We start from the raw sequence: 17,198 nt of genomic DNA on the forward strand, positions 1-17,198 counted from the left end.
GGTAAATGAAATTTGTGTTCTTGACAGTTTCATTATTATCTTAATAGTAACAGGTTGCTGAACAGACGAGCGTTCCTTGCGCACAGGTAGGATAACAAATTTAATTACCACCAAATTTCAAGTCTACTGTAAGGCACAGTGACCGTCAGTCTTATTTCTGAAAATAACATATTACTTCAAAGGCTTAATATTGGCAAATGATATCAAAATAAGGTTCTATCTTGTGCGTTTTCCAGCAGTTTTAGCAGCAAGTCAGATGGGTTAAATGTTACGTTCATTTTTTGTGTAATTGAGTTAGTAATTCTGGTACACTCATTGTTTGCAAGACTGAAGATGAATGCTGACAATATTCAGGACCAACATTTTAATCTGAGTCATTTCTTTTGCAGTTAAACAGCATATGTAAATTTCATTGAAAACGATTGCTCTCTCGCAGTTGACGTACTGGCTAGCTTGGATTTCGCATCGTACAGCGTTAGCTTCACATACTTTCGTTCAAAAAATTAATTTTAACGTAATTCTGTCGCTCTGCACTGATATTTACGTATTTCAATATCAAAATTAGTTTAGTACGAATTTTTCAGATGCCAACCAGACGCTTACAAACATGAGTTTACAAAACTAACAATTAACTTTCAAAGTTACTGTTTCCATTATGCAGATTACACCTGAGATACCAAGAAGGCTCTCCTCACAACTAAAAAGAAGTATGCCTGCTCCCGTCCCAGTTTTCCACCACACTGATTTGGTTCCTTTTGTAGACATTACCCAACGCTTTTCAAAATAGATTTAGGAGACAAGTAGACAAGTGGCAAGATATATAATCTTCGCTTTATCTCTTCTTAGAGTTCTAACATTAACTGAAATTTTATCTTGATTCGGGCCGTTTAATGGCAGAATCGGTGTTCTGTTACATCGGACATTTTCCTTTCAAGTCGTACGAGCCGAAGTGGTCTACTATATTTCCATTTTGACTCCTGGACGAAAACTAACTTGTTCCTCATTCGTGCATGATTCCTAAGATCAAAACAGGTCTCGCTGATGCTGCGTTTTCTTCATACATATCCGTGCAGGATTGTCTGGAACACATCAGAGCGTGACTCATCTGGCTAACTAATCTGTAGCCATGTGTGTCAAGAATGAACTACCTTCTGGAGGTTTTTGTAGAGGGATTCGCCCATTTTTTACAAGTGAATTCCTAATGTTGTAAATACAAATACTATTTACAGATTTTGTTAAAATATGCCACAAAATTATACGGTATGTAGTAGCAGATTTATTCATTTTTACAAGCGTGTGTTTTCCACATGCGGAGGTATAGAGAACCACAAATCATATCCTCGTAGGCATATACATGGCATCCAGTGTCATTGTTGTGGGTGGAAAGACTTTTTACAGCCTGTGCACCGAACAAGGACAGACATCAGGAGTAGTGTACGTGTAGACGACACGGCAGGTCAGACTCGGCTCGGGGTCCTCATCCTGCGGCGAGTCTAGGCCGGTGCAGCCTCCCTGCGCCGCGTCACCCTGAGGAAGACGCCAGCCACGGGCGCCATGACGAATGACAGGGGTGCCAACCTGGGCGGCACTGCCGTCTCGTCGCACGTCTCGAAACGGAACTTCTGCAGCATCGATGCCAGCCCCACCTTGGTCTGCAGTTGGCCGAACCGCATTCCTGTAGCAGGTAGACGAGACCGCGACCAAATTAGAACACAGCAGAACAAGAGCCAAAACGTTGAATTATATCTTAGAATATCCCTCAAGAACGTAAAATCATGGACTGTAACCATTACTCAATAGCTGTACTGCTGCTAATTAGGGAACCTCCCCATCGAACCCCCCTCAGATTTAGTTATGAGTTGGCACAGTGGATAGGCCTTCAAAAACTGAACACAGATCAGTCGAGAAAACAGGAAGAAGTTGTGTGGAACTATGAAAAAAATAAGCAAAATATGCAAACTGAGTAGTCCATGTGCAAGATATGCAACATCAAGGACAGTGTGAGCTCAGGAGCACCGTGGTCCTTCCTTCGAGTAATGCTGAATCATATCGACCCCAAGACTATCTTATTCCCGGATGAGACGTATTACCCACGCACTAAAATTAATGCAATGACGTGGCTTCGTGGACATGCAGTGCATTATTTGCTTCAAGACGGCACTAAGGACATTTTAGACTTTTGGAACTATTTGCAGGAACGACATTGCAAGATCCTCCGTAACACAAAGTATCGACAATATTTTACCAATTATTTGTGGAGTGCGTTCCACGACCCTCCACGTAGCTGGAACATCACGGGTAAGAAAAGCTAAAATTACAAGACGATGATAGAACACTACACAGAACAACGTGGGATCTACCTTGGTCATTACGAGAAGTCATACCTGGATGATACAACAGACGGAGAGTTTCATCGTGAATCCTCACACTCTGTAGCAGTATTTGCCCCATTTCCTCTTTTTATCCCCGGAGCGAAAAGGTCTTCGCAGTTTTTGTTTCCCATCCGGTGTAAGATGTAGCACTGGTTAATGGTGGTATGGATTCCATCTTTCAGTTTTGTTTCATGGTTTCCTTAGCTCCGCACTTTGCTCTATTTCTTTATGCCTTTTCCTACATCTATTAGCATGTTTTTAGTTATGTGTGTCCCCAACTCGACGCAACGAGTGCACTTACTACTTTTCAGTTCCTTACTGTTAAAAAATAAATACAAATAATTTAAAAAATCAAAAATAAATAAATGAATAAATAGAATTAAAAAAATTCACAATAATACACCAACTGCATCCTTTGTACCATATCACCAGGATGGGAGGGAAGAGACATCGTGGCCAGGCCTTGGGTCGCGACCCCTGCCCACCTTGCCTCCGCCACCCCACACCACTACCTGATATATAAATATATAATAAAAAAAGCGGTCCAAAAAAAAGAAAAACAAAAAAAAATGGCCCCGTGGTTAGCGTGACGAGAGGTTCTTCGTTCAAGTCTTCCCTCGAGTGAAAAGTTTAATTTTTTATTTTCGGGCAATTATCAAAGTTGAGGCACTCACACATAATAAACTTCGCTCTCCAAAATTCCAGGACATGTTCAGATTTGCTTGGGCATATGCAGGATTTGACAGTCTACACACGGAAAAATTTGAAAACGTTAAAAACATATGTTTTGACAGAGCACAGGGAAAACTGTGCGACTGTGGAACTGTTGCATTCATTTGTTGCAGTTTGTGTGACAAACGCTTATGTTTTCATCACTTTTTTGGGAGTGATTATCACACCCACAAGAAAACCTAAATCGGGCAAGGTAGAAGGATCTTTTTACCCATTCGCCAAGTGTACAAGTTAGGTGGGTCGAGAACACATTCCTGTCATGTGACGCACATGCCGTCACCAGTGTCGTATAGAATATATCAGACGTGTTTTCCTGTGGAGGAATCGGTTGACCTATGACCTTGCGATCAAATGTTTTCGGTTCCCATTGGAGAGGCACGTCCTCTCGTCTACTAATCTCACGGTTTTGCGATGCGGTCGCAAAACACAGACACTAAACTTATTACAATGAACAGAGAGGTCAATGAACGAACGGACAGATCATAACTTTGCGAAAATAAAGTAATCTATTCACTCGAGGGAAGATTTGAACCAAGGTCCTCTGGTTCCACAGCTGCTCACGCTAACCACGGGACCACGGCGCTCCTGAGCTCCCACTATCCATGACGTTGCTTATCTTGCACATGGATTACTCAGTTTGTATATTTTGCTTATTTTTTCCATAGTTCCACACAACATCTTCCTGTTTTCTCGATTGATCTGTGTTCAGGTTTTCAAGGACTATCCACTGTGCCAACTTATAACTAAATTTGACGGGGGTGTGATGGGGAGGTTCCCTTGTAAAATGAGTGATCTAGTGAGCAATATTAGTGGTGTTGAAAGGCAAATGAAATCTCTAACTCGATATAAGACATCAGGGTCTGACGGAGTACCACAACTACGAGTGTTAATGAAAAGTACGGCCATATGAGGTATCAAATCTCATTTGTGGCCAGACGACCGTTTCGTGGTTAAGACACTCACAGGATGTTATCACACATAAATATTCATTTTGAAACGTGGAATAACGTCAGGCTGTCTTTTTTATGTATTAGCTATCCGGTGGACAGTGTTAATATCACTATAGATATTGTAGTTTATAATGAAGTACTATCCGAAAACAGTTGCGCAAATGTTTAGCCTGGCTTTGATAACTGCACTAAATTTCGGGCGTACAGCCGCACAAATTCAGCTTCATCTTGTAACATTACACACGTGTGTCATTCAGTCATCTTAAGAGTGAGCCACTCCAGCACTCGTCCCGTCCTTTTAAACCCGCAGATCGCGCCACTGCGCATGCGGTCACAGGTATACAAGACGCCAGAGACGTTTGATCGGTCGCAAAGAGGTACAATATCTGTGTGAATTATGTCTGTGGCTGCACGGTCGATCCACGCTGTGTTATCGATGTATCAGTGTGAGATACACTGTGGCGACGTCTTTTTAAGCTTGTAAGAAACTGACAGATTCCACGATTTAGCAAAGCTGAAGCCGCTATATCTCTAAATCTATAAATTAAATTCGGTTCCAACCGAATTTCAGTTGCTTCTTTCGCAAGTGAGTCCCAGAAAGATGAAGTCGAGACTAAAATTTCTACGCCGTCGTACATCATACAGTGCCCAATGCCAATACAGTGCTCTGCTACCTATGGTGTTCTATGCATCTTTCAAGGGCTGACGTGTCGTCAGTCCGCTGTATAATTGGCCATGCTCACAGTGTGTCTTGTAAACCCCAGGCTTCCGAAGCACCAAATCGTTTTCAGTGGAACCCAGAAGTGCTGCTCTCTTTGGTAAAGGGCAAAAATCGCCCTTACCTTGTGTTTGCTGAAGTTACGTCCTATTATTGGTGGACCTCATTTTTCAGGAAAGCTATGGACTTCAAACTTTGAGTGTCTTCTTCTGCATTTCTCGCGCCCACCGTTGGTTTCATTCATAGAGCCGTACGTATCAGCTGGGTAGAGTCGGCATCGGTTTCAAAAATTCTATTCAAGCGAAGACGCTCGTCCTCCAAACTGCTCTCACAGCGGTTATGTGTGCTCTGTGTACCAGAGTCCTGAGAACACTCATCGTCTGGGAAAGACATAGCAACTATTTGCACTTAAATGTAAATCGGTATGCGTCATTTTTCGATATACTACATGTCTCAAAGTGGCGTCATCTTTGCGTCGTACAAAAACATCAAAAATGGGAAGCATTCCTCTTTTTCGAATTTCGTGTCTGTGTCTGGAATTCAGGTGGTTTAAAAATTCTTGTAATTTATCTTCACCATAGAGCGACACTACAAATCTGTCATCAACATAAGAGTAAAATGCTCTGTGCTTCAAGCTTGCAGATTCCAGCGCCATTTCCTCGAAGCCCTCCATAAACAAGTTGGCCACAAGGGCCGACAAAAGGGACTACCCTTGACGACAACATCAGTCTTTCTTAAAAAAAATCTGATTAAATAAAAACTATTTTCAAGTCTTGCTATGTTTAAACAAAGCTGAAATCCCTTTATCGAAGGTTTTGCCGATAAAAGATAATATTCCGAATGGGGAAACTTTGCGGACAAAAACAATACTCGTACATCGAAACTGACTAATATACCAGAACTGCTCACTCGCAGTGATTTTAGTTTTCCAATGAAGTCGGCAGAGTTACGTATGTGATGAACACATTTTCGCACAGTAGATCTTAATAACGACGATAACCATCTGGCACAGTCATACGTTGAAGAGACAATGTTTCTCACTATTGGACGCACAGGAATTTCTTCCTTATGGATCTTTGGAAGACCATTAAGTGTCGGAGGAACTGCACCACTTGAAACATGAAGATGCACAGGTCTTGATACGACTGGAAATTGGGGTAAGTGTTCACACGTTTGTTTGGTTCAGCGCAGAGCATAACTGTGTTGCCAGATGCCTGACGACAGACATCAAATATCCAACGAAAGCCTACTTACAAAGTTTCAAGAACCAGTAATAACGCTTAACAAAGCCCATGATGAGGCCGGTGATCGTGTGGGAGCAGAACTGTTGACACATCGACCACCATCGCAGATTAGAAAGGCAGATGTGGAAAGCAATGGTCACAGCCATCTGGATCTCTCTCTTTCTCTCTCTGTCTCTCGCTCTCAAACACAAACACAAACACACACACACACACACATTCAGTTGTCACGCAGCTCAGTGTTTTACTGCCCATTAAAAGGAAACAACGAGTCAGATATATCCTATCTTGTTCTCTGCATCTCCTATCTGGTACGAGTAAAGGTCAATATTTGAACCCCATCTGGTTGAAGGCAAAATGGACGCTAAAATTATATACTTACACATCTAAATTATCCTAATTAATCAAAATACACGTAGAACTCATGATCTAATTTGAAGGTTAATGCTCACTTGGTAACGAGCTATGTTTGATCTTTGCATGACGCTTATTTCAAAGTACAGTGGAGCCACAGATTAAATATTTCCACAATTAAATGGTTTGATTTGTTGTTGTTGTTCTATAACTGTACAAAACATTCGTCATCTAAAATATTACGCAATACGCTAAGCAGGCAAGACTGTGGTAGTTGACAGATCCAAAGAAATAAATGGTCATTCATAACTCAGATAGAACTCGAACACCAGAAGCTGACAGTGTGTGAGTCATAATCTAATAGTAGGTGTGGCCAGAAGCGTGCATTGCTGTGTAATTTACAGCTTGAGACACACTTGATGCCTGAAACATGACTGTCGATTCTCAGATTAAGTGCCACAATGTTATTCCAAGTTTTAAATTATCTGTGTTATTATTCTGTATCAGTGCAGAGCATGTATGGTTAAAATAACATGCTAAACAGGCAATACAGTAATAGTTGAGTTAGATACTTAGGCGTAAACGAGGCTCAGTTGCCGGATGTATTAAAACGAACTTTCATAATCTGTCCAGCACAATTTTAGCGGAGTTGAGGTTGATGCAACATATTCTGCACTTGAAAAGTGTAAGTGTCGTCACTGACTGGCTAATAGTGTCTTTTATTGCTTTTGACCTTGAACTACGAGGTGCATTCAAGTTCTAAGGCCTCCGATTTTTTTTCTCCGGACTGGAAAGAGATAGAAACATGCGCATTGTTTTAAAATGAGGCCGTGTTCATTGTCAATACGTCCCAGAGATGGCAGCACCGCACAGCAGATGGAATATTACCGCCAGCGGCGAGAATGAGAACTGTTTTAAATACTTAAAATGGCGACGTTTTCCTTACTTGAACAGCGTGCAATCATTCGTTTTCTGAATTTGCGTGGTGTGAAACCAATTGAAATTCATCGACAGTTGAAGAAGACATGTGGTGATGGAGTTATGGATGTGTTGAAAGTGCGTTCATGGGTGTGACAGTTTAATGAAGGCAGAACATCGTGTGATAACAAACCGAGCAACCTCGGGCTAGCACAAGCTAGTCTGACGACATGATCGAGAAAGTGGAGAGAATTGTTTTGGGGGATCGCCGAATGACTGTTGAACAGATCGCCTCCAGAGTTGGCATTTCTGTGGGTTCTGTGCACACAATCCCGCATGACGACCTGAAAATGCGAAAAGTGTCATCCAGGTGGGTGCCACGAACGCTGACGGATGATCACACCGCTGCCCGTGTGGCATGTTGCCAAGCAATGTTGACGCGCAATGATAGCACGAATGGGACTTTCTTTTCGTCGGTTGTGGCAATGGATGAGATGTGGATGCAATTTTTCAATCCAGAAACATACCACCAGTCAGCTCAATGGAAGCACACAGATTCACCGCCACCAAAAAAATTTCGGGTAACCGCCAGTGCTGAAAAAATGATGGTGTCCATGTTCTGGGACAGCGAGGGCGTAATCCCTACCCATTGCATTCCAAAGGGCACTACGGTAACAGGTGCATCCTAAGAAAATGTTTTGAAGAACAAATTCCTTCCTGCACTGCAACAAAACCGTCCGGGAAGGGCTGTGCGTGTGCTGTTTCACCAAGACAACGCACACGCACACCGAGCTAACGTTACGCAACAGTTTCTTCGTGATAACAACTTTGAAGTGATTCCTCATGCTCCCTACTCACCTGACCTGGCTCCTAGTGACTTTTGGCTTTTTCCAACAATGAAAGACACTCTCCGTGGCCGCACATTCACCAGCCGTGCTGCTATTGCCTCAGCGATTTTCCAATGGTCAAAACAGACTCCTAAAGAAGCCTTCGCCGCTGCCATGGAATCATGGCGTCAGCGTTGTGAAAAATGTGTACGTCTGCAGGGCGATTACGTCGAGAAGTAACGCCAGTTTCATTGATTTCTGGTGAGTAGTTAATTAGAAAAAAAAATCGGAGGCCTTAGAACTTGAATGCACCTCGTACATGCGACTGTGTTCCATTGGTGTACAGAAACGGACTTTTGAGGAAGTCTGCGACATTCACTGATAGGATCTATTGTGCCACGGTTCTCTAAAGGGCTTAACTATATTTTCATAATCAAATACTACATAATACCAGTATCCACATCACGTTTAGCCACCAAATTCAAATTTTCCGACACCTTAGAGCAACAGGGTATAGTAAAAACGACGTGTCTTGGCGAGATAATACATTGTGGCATACAAACTGTATATTTTCGTAATACACAATTATTTGTTCAGAGTGCACTAGTGTGCTTATGTGAAAGACAGTTATGGAGAATGTTCCACACACATATATGATCGTGAACGAAAATTCAATCTTTGCACGAAAATAAAGTAACGCTTAAAAGTTCTTTCTTATCAAAATACGTGAAGATTTCTTCTATGCCTTTACAAAATACGCGCACGTCGCTTATTGTACTACCTACCTAAGCACTCCGTCTACAGGCCACAAGTGGCCCATCGGGACCATCCGACCACCGTGTCATCCTCAGTTGAGGATGCGGATAGGACGGGCGTGTGGTCAGCACACCGCTCTCCCGGTCGTTATGACGTTTTCTTTGACCGGAGCCGCTACTATTCGATCGAGTAGCTCCTCAATTGGCATCGCGAGGCAGAGTGGAACCCGAAAATGGCAACAGAGCATGGCGGCCCAGATGGTCACCCATCCAAGTGCCGGCCACGCCCGACAGCGCTTAACTTCGGTCATCTGACGGGAACCGGTGTACCAATGCTGCAATGCCGTTGCCTACTACCGACCTAGGTTCAGGTTAAACTGCCGTTGTCAACTATTCTTCGACCTTTGTGGCGCACTTTAGAGAACCTAAAATTGTATTATTTAACAAATCCGTTAGAACCCTAAGTGGTTCGCGTATTGGCAGTATTCAGAAAAGACTTTCAAAGCGTTTACATCAGTCAACATTATCCAAAATGTTTTCTAAGTCTACAGACGCCATAAAAGTTGATTTACCTCTTACGTCTAGGATAAATTGCTAAATCAGTATTTTGTCACATTTTCCTACCATTTCCAGGAAATCAAACTGGTTTATGTAATTAGTGGCCAAAAGATAGGAACTGCATACCGACTTACTCAAATATCTGCAATAAGAAATGTATCTCAGAGCACACTAAACTAAGACATTACATCACTTTAATTTAATCAGAACGCTTCCATGCATCAGAAACACATATGTTGAACGGGAAAATAGGAATTGAATACCGTGAGAAAAAGGAGCGCATGACTGTAAGAAAAATTCTCAGACTGAAAGTTGTAGACGAACAATACCGACTCAGAAGCACACAGGAAATGAATACACTAATATCTATGGTGACATTATAAGACAAAGGTTAACGTTCAATGTGCACAATAAAACAATGAACCGAGATGGACTTATAAAACAAACAATCGAATTCTTTGACAACTAAAGTAAGGCCATAACGGATGTGATAAAATGAGATCATAACTGATCTGAAATTGACAGGAGTGACACCAGACTATGTCCAACACCTTATTTCCAAGACCAAAATTCATAAATGGCAAGCTGGCCAAGAGGGAAGATCAAAGAAGGGAACTTGAACAAAATGATGTGGAGAGAGGAAAAAGGCCAGCAGAAAGAGAAAGGAAGAAATGGAGGGAAAAACGAACCAAACGACAACCTTTATGTATTACGCGTAGTATTAATGTGCTCATTCCGAAGTGATAATAAAGCGACAACTTTGTTGGGGTGACCATTCTCTGCAGCAATTACACAAATATTCGTTTTATAAGTTGAAACTATATATTTTTGCTGCTATCTGTCCTTTATTTATCTATTAAATTTATTTTTATGTTCCTAAATAAATATAGATTGCACCAATGAAAAGGCGTTTTAATTTAAAAAACGAATATTTGTAAATGGCACATGAAATTGTTATTACTATGACTTTACAATATAATAGATGAGTTTGAATTTGTGCACGTTATTTAGTTTGTTTAGAAACTATGTTGTTAACTCAATATTAAGAGACTTGAAAGTTTTATTTTAAATTAGTTAGATATTTGTGGAAAGTAACCACGTGAGTTCGAATAGTTTGTACCCAGTGACCAACGAAACAAATAGAACTGAAAAAATAGGAAAGGACTTTACAATATAACAGATGATTTTGAATTTGTGCGCGTTATTTCGTTTGTTTGGAAATTATGTTGTTAACTCAATATTTAGAGACTTGAAATTTTTATTTTAAACTATTTAGATGTTAGTGGAAAGTAAACACATGAGTTCGCATAGCCTCTACGCAGCGACCAAAGAAACTATTATAATATAAAAAATTAGGAAAGCCTTTACTGCAACATGTTTTCCAGGTGTATTTTACAGGTCCAAAATGGAAACTTCTCCTTACGTGAATAACTGGTACGTAAGTTTAAATTGATAATTTTCAAGTATTAAAGCTGAAATAAAATTCAGGGCTACTGTTAAGTCCACATTTTTGGTCTTCATAATATTAATTTATAGCTTTATTTTATTGCGTATGTGTTCTGCTACGTGCTGCCTTACTTGAACTTTTGTAAAGCCAAATGGCTCTGAGCACTATGGAACTTATCTTCTGAGGTCATCAGTCCCCTAGAACTTAGAACTACTTAAACCTAACTAACCTAAGGACATCACGAACATCCATGCCGAGGCAGGAATCCAACCTGCGACCGTAGCAGTCGTGCGGTTCCAGACTGTAGCGCCTAGAACCGCTCGGCCACTCCGGCCGGCTGTAAAGCCAAATCGTGCATTTTCCAGTACTGTATTTTTCAGTTCTCTCGGACAGAAATACTCTTTAAAGGGTCATTTGGTGAGGAACATGTTTAGTGTGACGAATAAAAGTTATTGGCGCAGCCACATGTGTGTAAATGTTGTGTCATTTAATATTCCAAAACTGTCAAAAGTGAAAACAGTCTTCGAGAGCAGTAGAACAGAGTGTAGTACAGTCGCGGGCATAGACTTACCAATGCAGTTCCTCGGTCCCTCTCCGAAGGGAAGGTAGGCGTTGCGGTTGATGCTGGCTTTGTTCTGCTCGCTGAACCTTTCTGGGTCGAACTTGTCGGGCTGCGGAAAGTACCGGGGGTCGCTGTGCAGGCCGCACACCGGAATGAAGACCCTGGTGCCGGGTTCGATTACCGCGCCGGACCCCGGCAGCTTGTACGGCACTTCGCACACGCGGTCCAGGAACGGCAGCGGCGGGTACATGCGCAGCGTCTCTGCAAGGAGGTTAGTGGGGCTTACTGAGAGCCACACAGAGATTCCACACAGAGAAAGACACGCCCTTATTGCTAAGATCACATTGGGGTATTCTATTCCGCTCAGCGTCTACCGTCATCTCCTTTTGTTGACCAGACTGTCACCATCCACATGTGTAATGGTAAACAGATGTGGGTGAACGGGCGGTTTACTACCAATTACCTGACATTACCATAGGACGAAAGTTCTTCAGCGGATGTAAGACAGCCGTCAACGAAATAAAATCTAAATTTTCTTCAGTGTTTCCACGTCAGAGAACTTAATACAGCAAATTCTCAAACAGACAGATCGTCTGCAGATAGTACAACGATAGGAGACCTGCAGTTGCACCTGTTATCCCTTCACAACAAGAGAGCTTTAGAAAGGCTCTCTTACGAACTTACCTGAAAAGATCTACGTCTCCGTGATACTGTAGAAATCCGTGAATGTCTTAACCGGAACTCCTCTGTATTTCACTGTCCAGAATACGCATCTTATCTGGATAATTCTTTGATTCACTTCGTTCGTTTGTAGACTCCACTCGACATTATTCGAAGGCTTTACATCTTTAAAACAGTCTAAGAATAAAGCTCATGATTTCTCCAAAATTTTTAATTTTAGATGAAGAACAAGAAAGGGTGAATCACGCGTCCTTTGGATACGTCAAACATAACTTTCGTTTCACTACTTGTCTTTCCGTCAGCTACTAGATAATGTAATATCTCTGAAGGAAATCCACGAGTCTGGACGCGTGGCTGAGGTGATATCTCATATACATGAATTTTGATACGAAGAAAAAAATTTTTAAGAAACTGAAAGTTTACTTTCCGCTTCGTTCGCAGTGTGACCGAGACCCGGTAAATAATACCGGAGCTTTCTTTTCGACGGAACTTGGTGTGTTAATGCCCAAAAGAAAAGTTTCATTACCGCTAGGCCTAGGGGGTACAGAGAGCAACACTTACACGTCAGCATCTCTATTAATTTTTTGTAGTCTTATAATTTTTGTGTGAGCAAGTACTAACAAATAATGTGTGACCGAGCCAGAGCATTCTTTTTATAATGCTAACGTATTCCGGTTAGGCGAGCCCAGTGACGATGTCACAATTTCAATTTACTTTTTTTTATAAAAGTGTGCACGAATAAAAGCCAAACGGTGTGCTAACAGGCCAAACGATGGTACCAAATAATTATTTTATTAATGAAACTGCAGTTTGACTTATCTCTGCTTTACTAGCGTTCCGACAAGCTTCTCGTGCTTTAGCATGTATGAAAACATGTAATATAATTATACTCACAAAAGCAATAATTCTATAAACAGATAACTCATAATATTAAAAAAATTTTAAGCTGAAGGCGTTATTTTCAATTTAAAACAATAATTTTCTGATTGTGAGATTTGTGTAACAGTCTTATTTGTTTTGTTTTGTATGCTTAAAAGTAACAAATTTTACGCATCTTAACAAATTTACGTACCGGTTATCCCTTTCACAATGGTCGTCGTCGTCGACGTCGTCGTCCTCATCATTTACCCTTCGTCCGGCGCCGAGCTAGGTTGAGACGTTAATTGTACTTCTGCACTCTCCTCTGTCTTTCTATCAGTTCTTCTTCTAGAACTGTTTTGTTGCAAAAAATGGCTCTGAGCACTATGGGACTTAACATCTTAGGTCATCAGTCCCCTAGATCATAGAACTACTTAAACCTAACCAACCTAAGGACATCACACACAACCATGCCCGAGGCAGGATTCGAACCAGCGACCGTAGCAGTCCCGCGTTTCCGGACGGCAGCGCCTAGAACCGCACGGCCACCGCGGCCGGCTGTTTTGCTGCAGTTCATATTTATTCTTCTTAAACCCTCCTTCATTGACTCAATCCATCTTACACTCTACATCTTCCTCTATGCCCCCCTTGCCCTCCGACTTGATCTCCGTTATTCGTTTTGGCATTCTTCCATATTCCATTCCAAACCATTTTAACCAGTTCTTCCTAATTCTCTGAATCTTTTCTACTCCAGTTTCGTTCCTGACATTTTCATTGCTCAGTCTTGTCTTTTCTCGGCTTCCCTAACATACTTCTTAAGGATTTCATTTCAATGGGCCGGATTCTACGCCTCTCTTTTCTTATCACTGTCCAGGTCTACCCTTTTGCTAACTTCATTCTCTGTTCTTGCATTTTTCATTATCACAATACAAGTCTCTATACTTTTAGCATCATGTTCCGTAATGCTGATATGTCCATTTCCGTCTTTCTGTCCTCCGGGCACCAACATAGTACCGATTTTCTGCACACTCCATTTAATTCCATATCTCGCAATTTTTTCATTTAGGAAGACTATTATTTCTTTGTATCTCCTTATTGTCGGCTGTTCACACCACAATATCATCGGCAAAAAGCAGTAACTTCATCTCATTTTCCTATGAGCTTCTTTTGTCTCTTTCAAAGTTTCATCCATCATCACTGTCAATAATAATGGTGACCCCAAACTTCCTTGTCTCAACCTCATAACATTCCTGAACCACTGCCTTCTTCCAACGTGGGTCTGGACATAGGTAAAGCTTTAGTCATATATTGCTTGAAGGCGTTTAGTTGTTTGTATTCCAAATCAATTTTTCTCCAGAATTTCCTATCCCTTTCCTCTGAGGATTCTATCGTAGGTCATCATCAACATGTCAAGAAATGTCATCAACAGATTTTTCCCTTCCCTACGTCCTTCCATCAACTGTATCATACTAAAGATTTCGTGCACTGTCGATATACCACGTCTAAATCCGTACTGATCCTCTTCTAAAAGACGTCCGCCTTATTTCTTCAATTTTCTTTCCCATATCGTTTCCATATCTTTTTCTGCTTATGCCATGAGTGCGAACCATCGATAGTTATCAAATTCTTTCCTGTCTCCCTTCTTGGACACTACAATTATCATCCCGTTTTCCCATTCTTCCGACAAACATTTATGAGTCCATATGCATCTTAACAACATTTAACAGTAGTTTTAAATATAATCTAACAATGATTATAGAATTCTGAAGCGGTTTACTCCATGTTTCCACTCTAATATAAGTCACAAGTCAGTCGGATTTAATTTACTGCGCGTCACACGTCTCTTATAACTTCTGAGATGCTTGAAGACTCACAGCGACGGCGTGATTTAAACTCTGTACGACAAACAGATACACGTCGTGTCTCTGCATGTAGAATGTTGAAGGTTTTTAGTGAGTTGTCCCTAAATAACGAAAAGTGTGAGGTCATCCACATGAGTGCTATAAGGAACACGTTAAACTTAGGTTACACGATAAATCAGGCTAATCTAAAAGCCTTAAATTCAACTAAATAACTAGGTATTACAATAACGAACAACTTAAATTGGAAGGAACACATAGAAATTGTTGTGGGGAAGGCTAACCAAATACTGCGTTTTATTGGCACAACACTTAGAAACTGTAACAGATCTACTAAGGAGGCTGCCTACACTACCCTTGTCAGTCGTCTTTTAGAATACTGTTGCTTGGTGTGGGATCCTTACCAGATAGGACTGACGGAGTATATCTAAAACGTTCAAAGAAAAGCAGCACGCTTTCTATTATCGCGAAATATGGGAGAGAGTGTCACAGAAATGATACAGGATTTGAGCTGGACATCGTTAAAACAGAGTCGTTTTTCGTTACTAGGGAATCTTCTCACGAAATTCCAATCAACAACTTTCTCCTCCGAATGGGAAATTATTTTGTTGACACCCACCTACATAGGGAGGAACGATCACCAAGATAAAATAAGGGAAATCAGAGCTCGTACGGAAAGATATAGGTGTTCGTTCTTTACGTGCGCTATACGAGATTGGAATAATATAGAATTGTGAAGGTGGTTCGATGAACCCTCTGCCAGGCACTTAAATGTGATTTGCAGAGTATCCATGTAGATGTAGATGTAGATTTCAATATGACAGGCGAGTACTGTTTCAGGTAATGGCTAGTATGGGTGGTCAGCAACAGCCTGAAGAGGTTGTGAGGTCGTTGCATTGTAGGGTGTGCTCATGAATAATTCTTATTTTTTTTAAAAAAAATTGGGTACGTTTACTATTTAATTAATACTAAAATTAAGTAACCAGGCCATAGCGTGATCAAATTCATGTGGTCGATGAGAGACCTTGTCGCCGAATGTGATCTTTGTTTGATTTCCTAAAACCGATTGAGTGATCTGGGGTAGTGGTTAGCACACTGGACTCGCATTCGGAAGGACGACGATTCAAACCCGAGTCCGGCCGTCGTGATTTGGGTATTCGGTGATTTTCCTAAATCGCTTCAGGCAAATGCTGGGATGGTTCCTTAGAAACGACACGGCCGATTTTCTTTCCGATCATGCACTCATCCGAGCTTGTGTTTCGCCTGTAATGACCTCGTTGTCGACGGAACATTAAACACTAATCTTCTCCTCCTCTGCTCCTCCTAAAACTGACGGCAATCAGCGACACAAAAATTGGATATGAGACGTTAGTAAGGTTCGACCTCGAACCGAAGTCACAGCAGTCTTGTGCGTTATACGCGATACTATGGGAACAACTAATTGTATGTGTCGGGCCACCTGAATTTGGTGCGCAATGGCCTGATTTGGATCTTCAGCACCAATTAACTCGTAACGTATCGATTTTTTTCTCTCAACGATTATTTCTTAGCACAACCTACTCTGGTAGTCGTGTACAAGCTTTCCAGACTGTTTCTGACCAGCCTGTATACACAATGACCGAGAAACGTTGCAACAACTCCAGGGGGTTGTAGAAGGTTTCTTGAGGAACAAATCGCAATCTGTGTACGGAAACGTTACCCAAAGACGATGCGGAGTGTCGAAGTTACAAGCGCCGGCGCCTGCAACTAGCTCATTCCTTCAGCAATAAAGGTGCGCAGACGGATTGTATGCGAAATGTTTCGTAATGTTGTTTGTTGCTCAGTGAACACGACTGATTGCCTCGATCGCCATTGGAGAAGATGGGACTAGCTGCTGTACAGAAAGTCCATTTCTCCTATTGATGCGATGCTCTTCTGTCTTGGTGGACCATAGTTTCGTACATAGGTTTCTGGCCACTGTTTATTCTTCTTCTGGAATTCTCTAAGACCTCCAGTTCTTATGGGTACATGGAAGAAAAATAAACGACAGACGGAAAAATTTGTCCAAAACTGTCCACCAAGTCAACAGAGTGTCACATTCATAGGAGACGAAGCCTGTTTATGCCGCAGCTAGCTCCATCTTCTCCACTGTCGAAGGTGGCACTCAGTCCCAGTCACTGAATAAGAAACATCTTTGCTGGACCTTCCGCCTACTGTACCTAAGAGTACCTAACTTAGGTTTGTTGCCAAAGGGGTGGCCTAACCTCAGGCGCCGGCATCTATAAATACGACGCTCTCTAGCGTCGCTGGATGAGGTTCGCGGACGCTGGTCGCTACCCTCGACTTTTTCCTCAAGACACCTTCTAAAGCCCTTCTGGGTTTGTCTC

General features: G+C 41.6%; 1 protein-coding gene across 1 annotated transcript in view; it reads right to left on the reverse strand.

The window, feature by feature from the left end:
- Window positions 1–231: 231 nt before the first annotated feature.
- Window positions 232–17,198, reverse strand: part of LOC124623147 (cytochrome P450 6a2-like) — a 128,747-nt gene continuing 111,780 nt past the window's right edge. The window contains exons 6-7 of the mRNA XM_047148938.1: window positions 11,444–11,695; window positions 232–1,675 (exon numbers count right to left, since the gene is read on the reverse strand). Of these exons, the coding sequence (XP_047004894.1) occupies window positions 1,494–1,675; window positions 11,444–11,695 (434 nt within the window). The 3' untranslated portion in view covers window positions 232–1,493. The remainder of the gene's footprint in view (window positions 1,676–11,443; window positions 11,696–17,198) is intronic.

This window comes from Schistocerca americana, chromosome 7 (assembly GCF_021461395.2).
Source record: "Schistocerca americana isolate TAMUIC-IGC-003095 chromosome 7, iqSchAmer2.1, whole genome shotgun sequence".
NCBI lineage: Eukaryota > Metazoa > Arthropoda > Insecta > Orthoptera > Acrididae > Schistocerca > Schistocerca americana.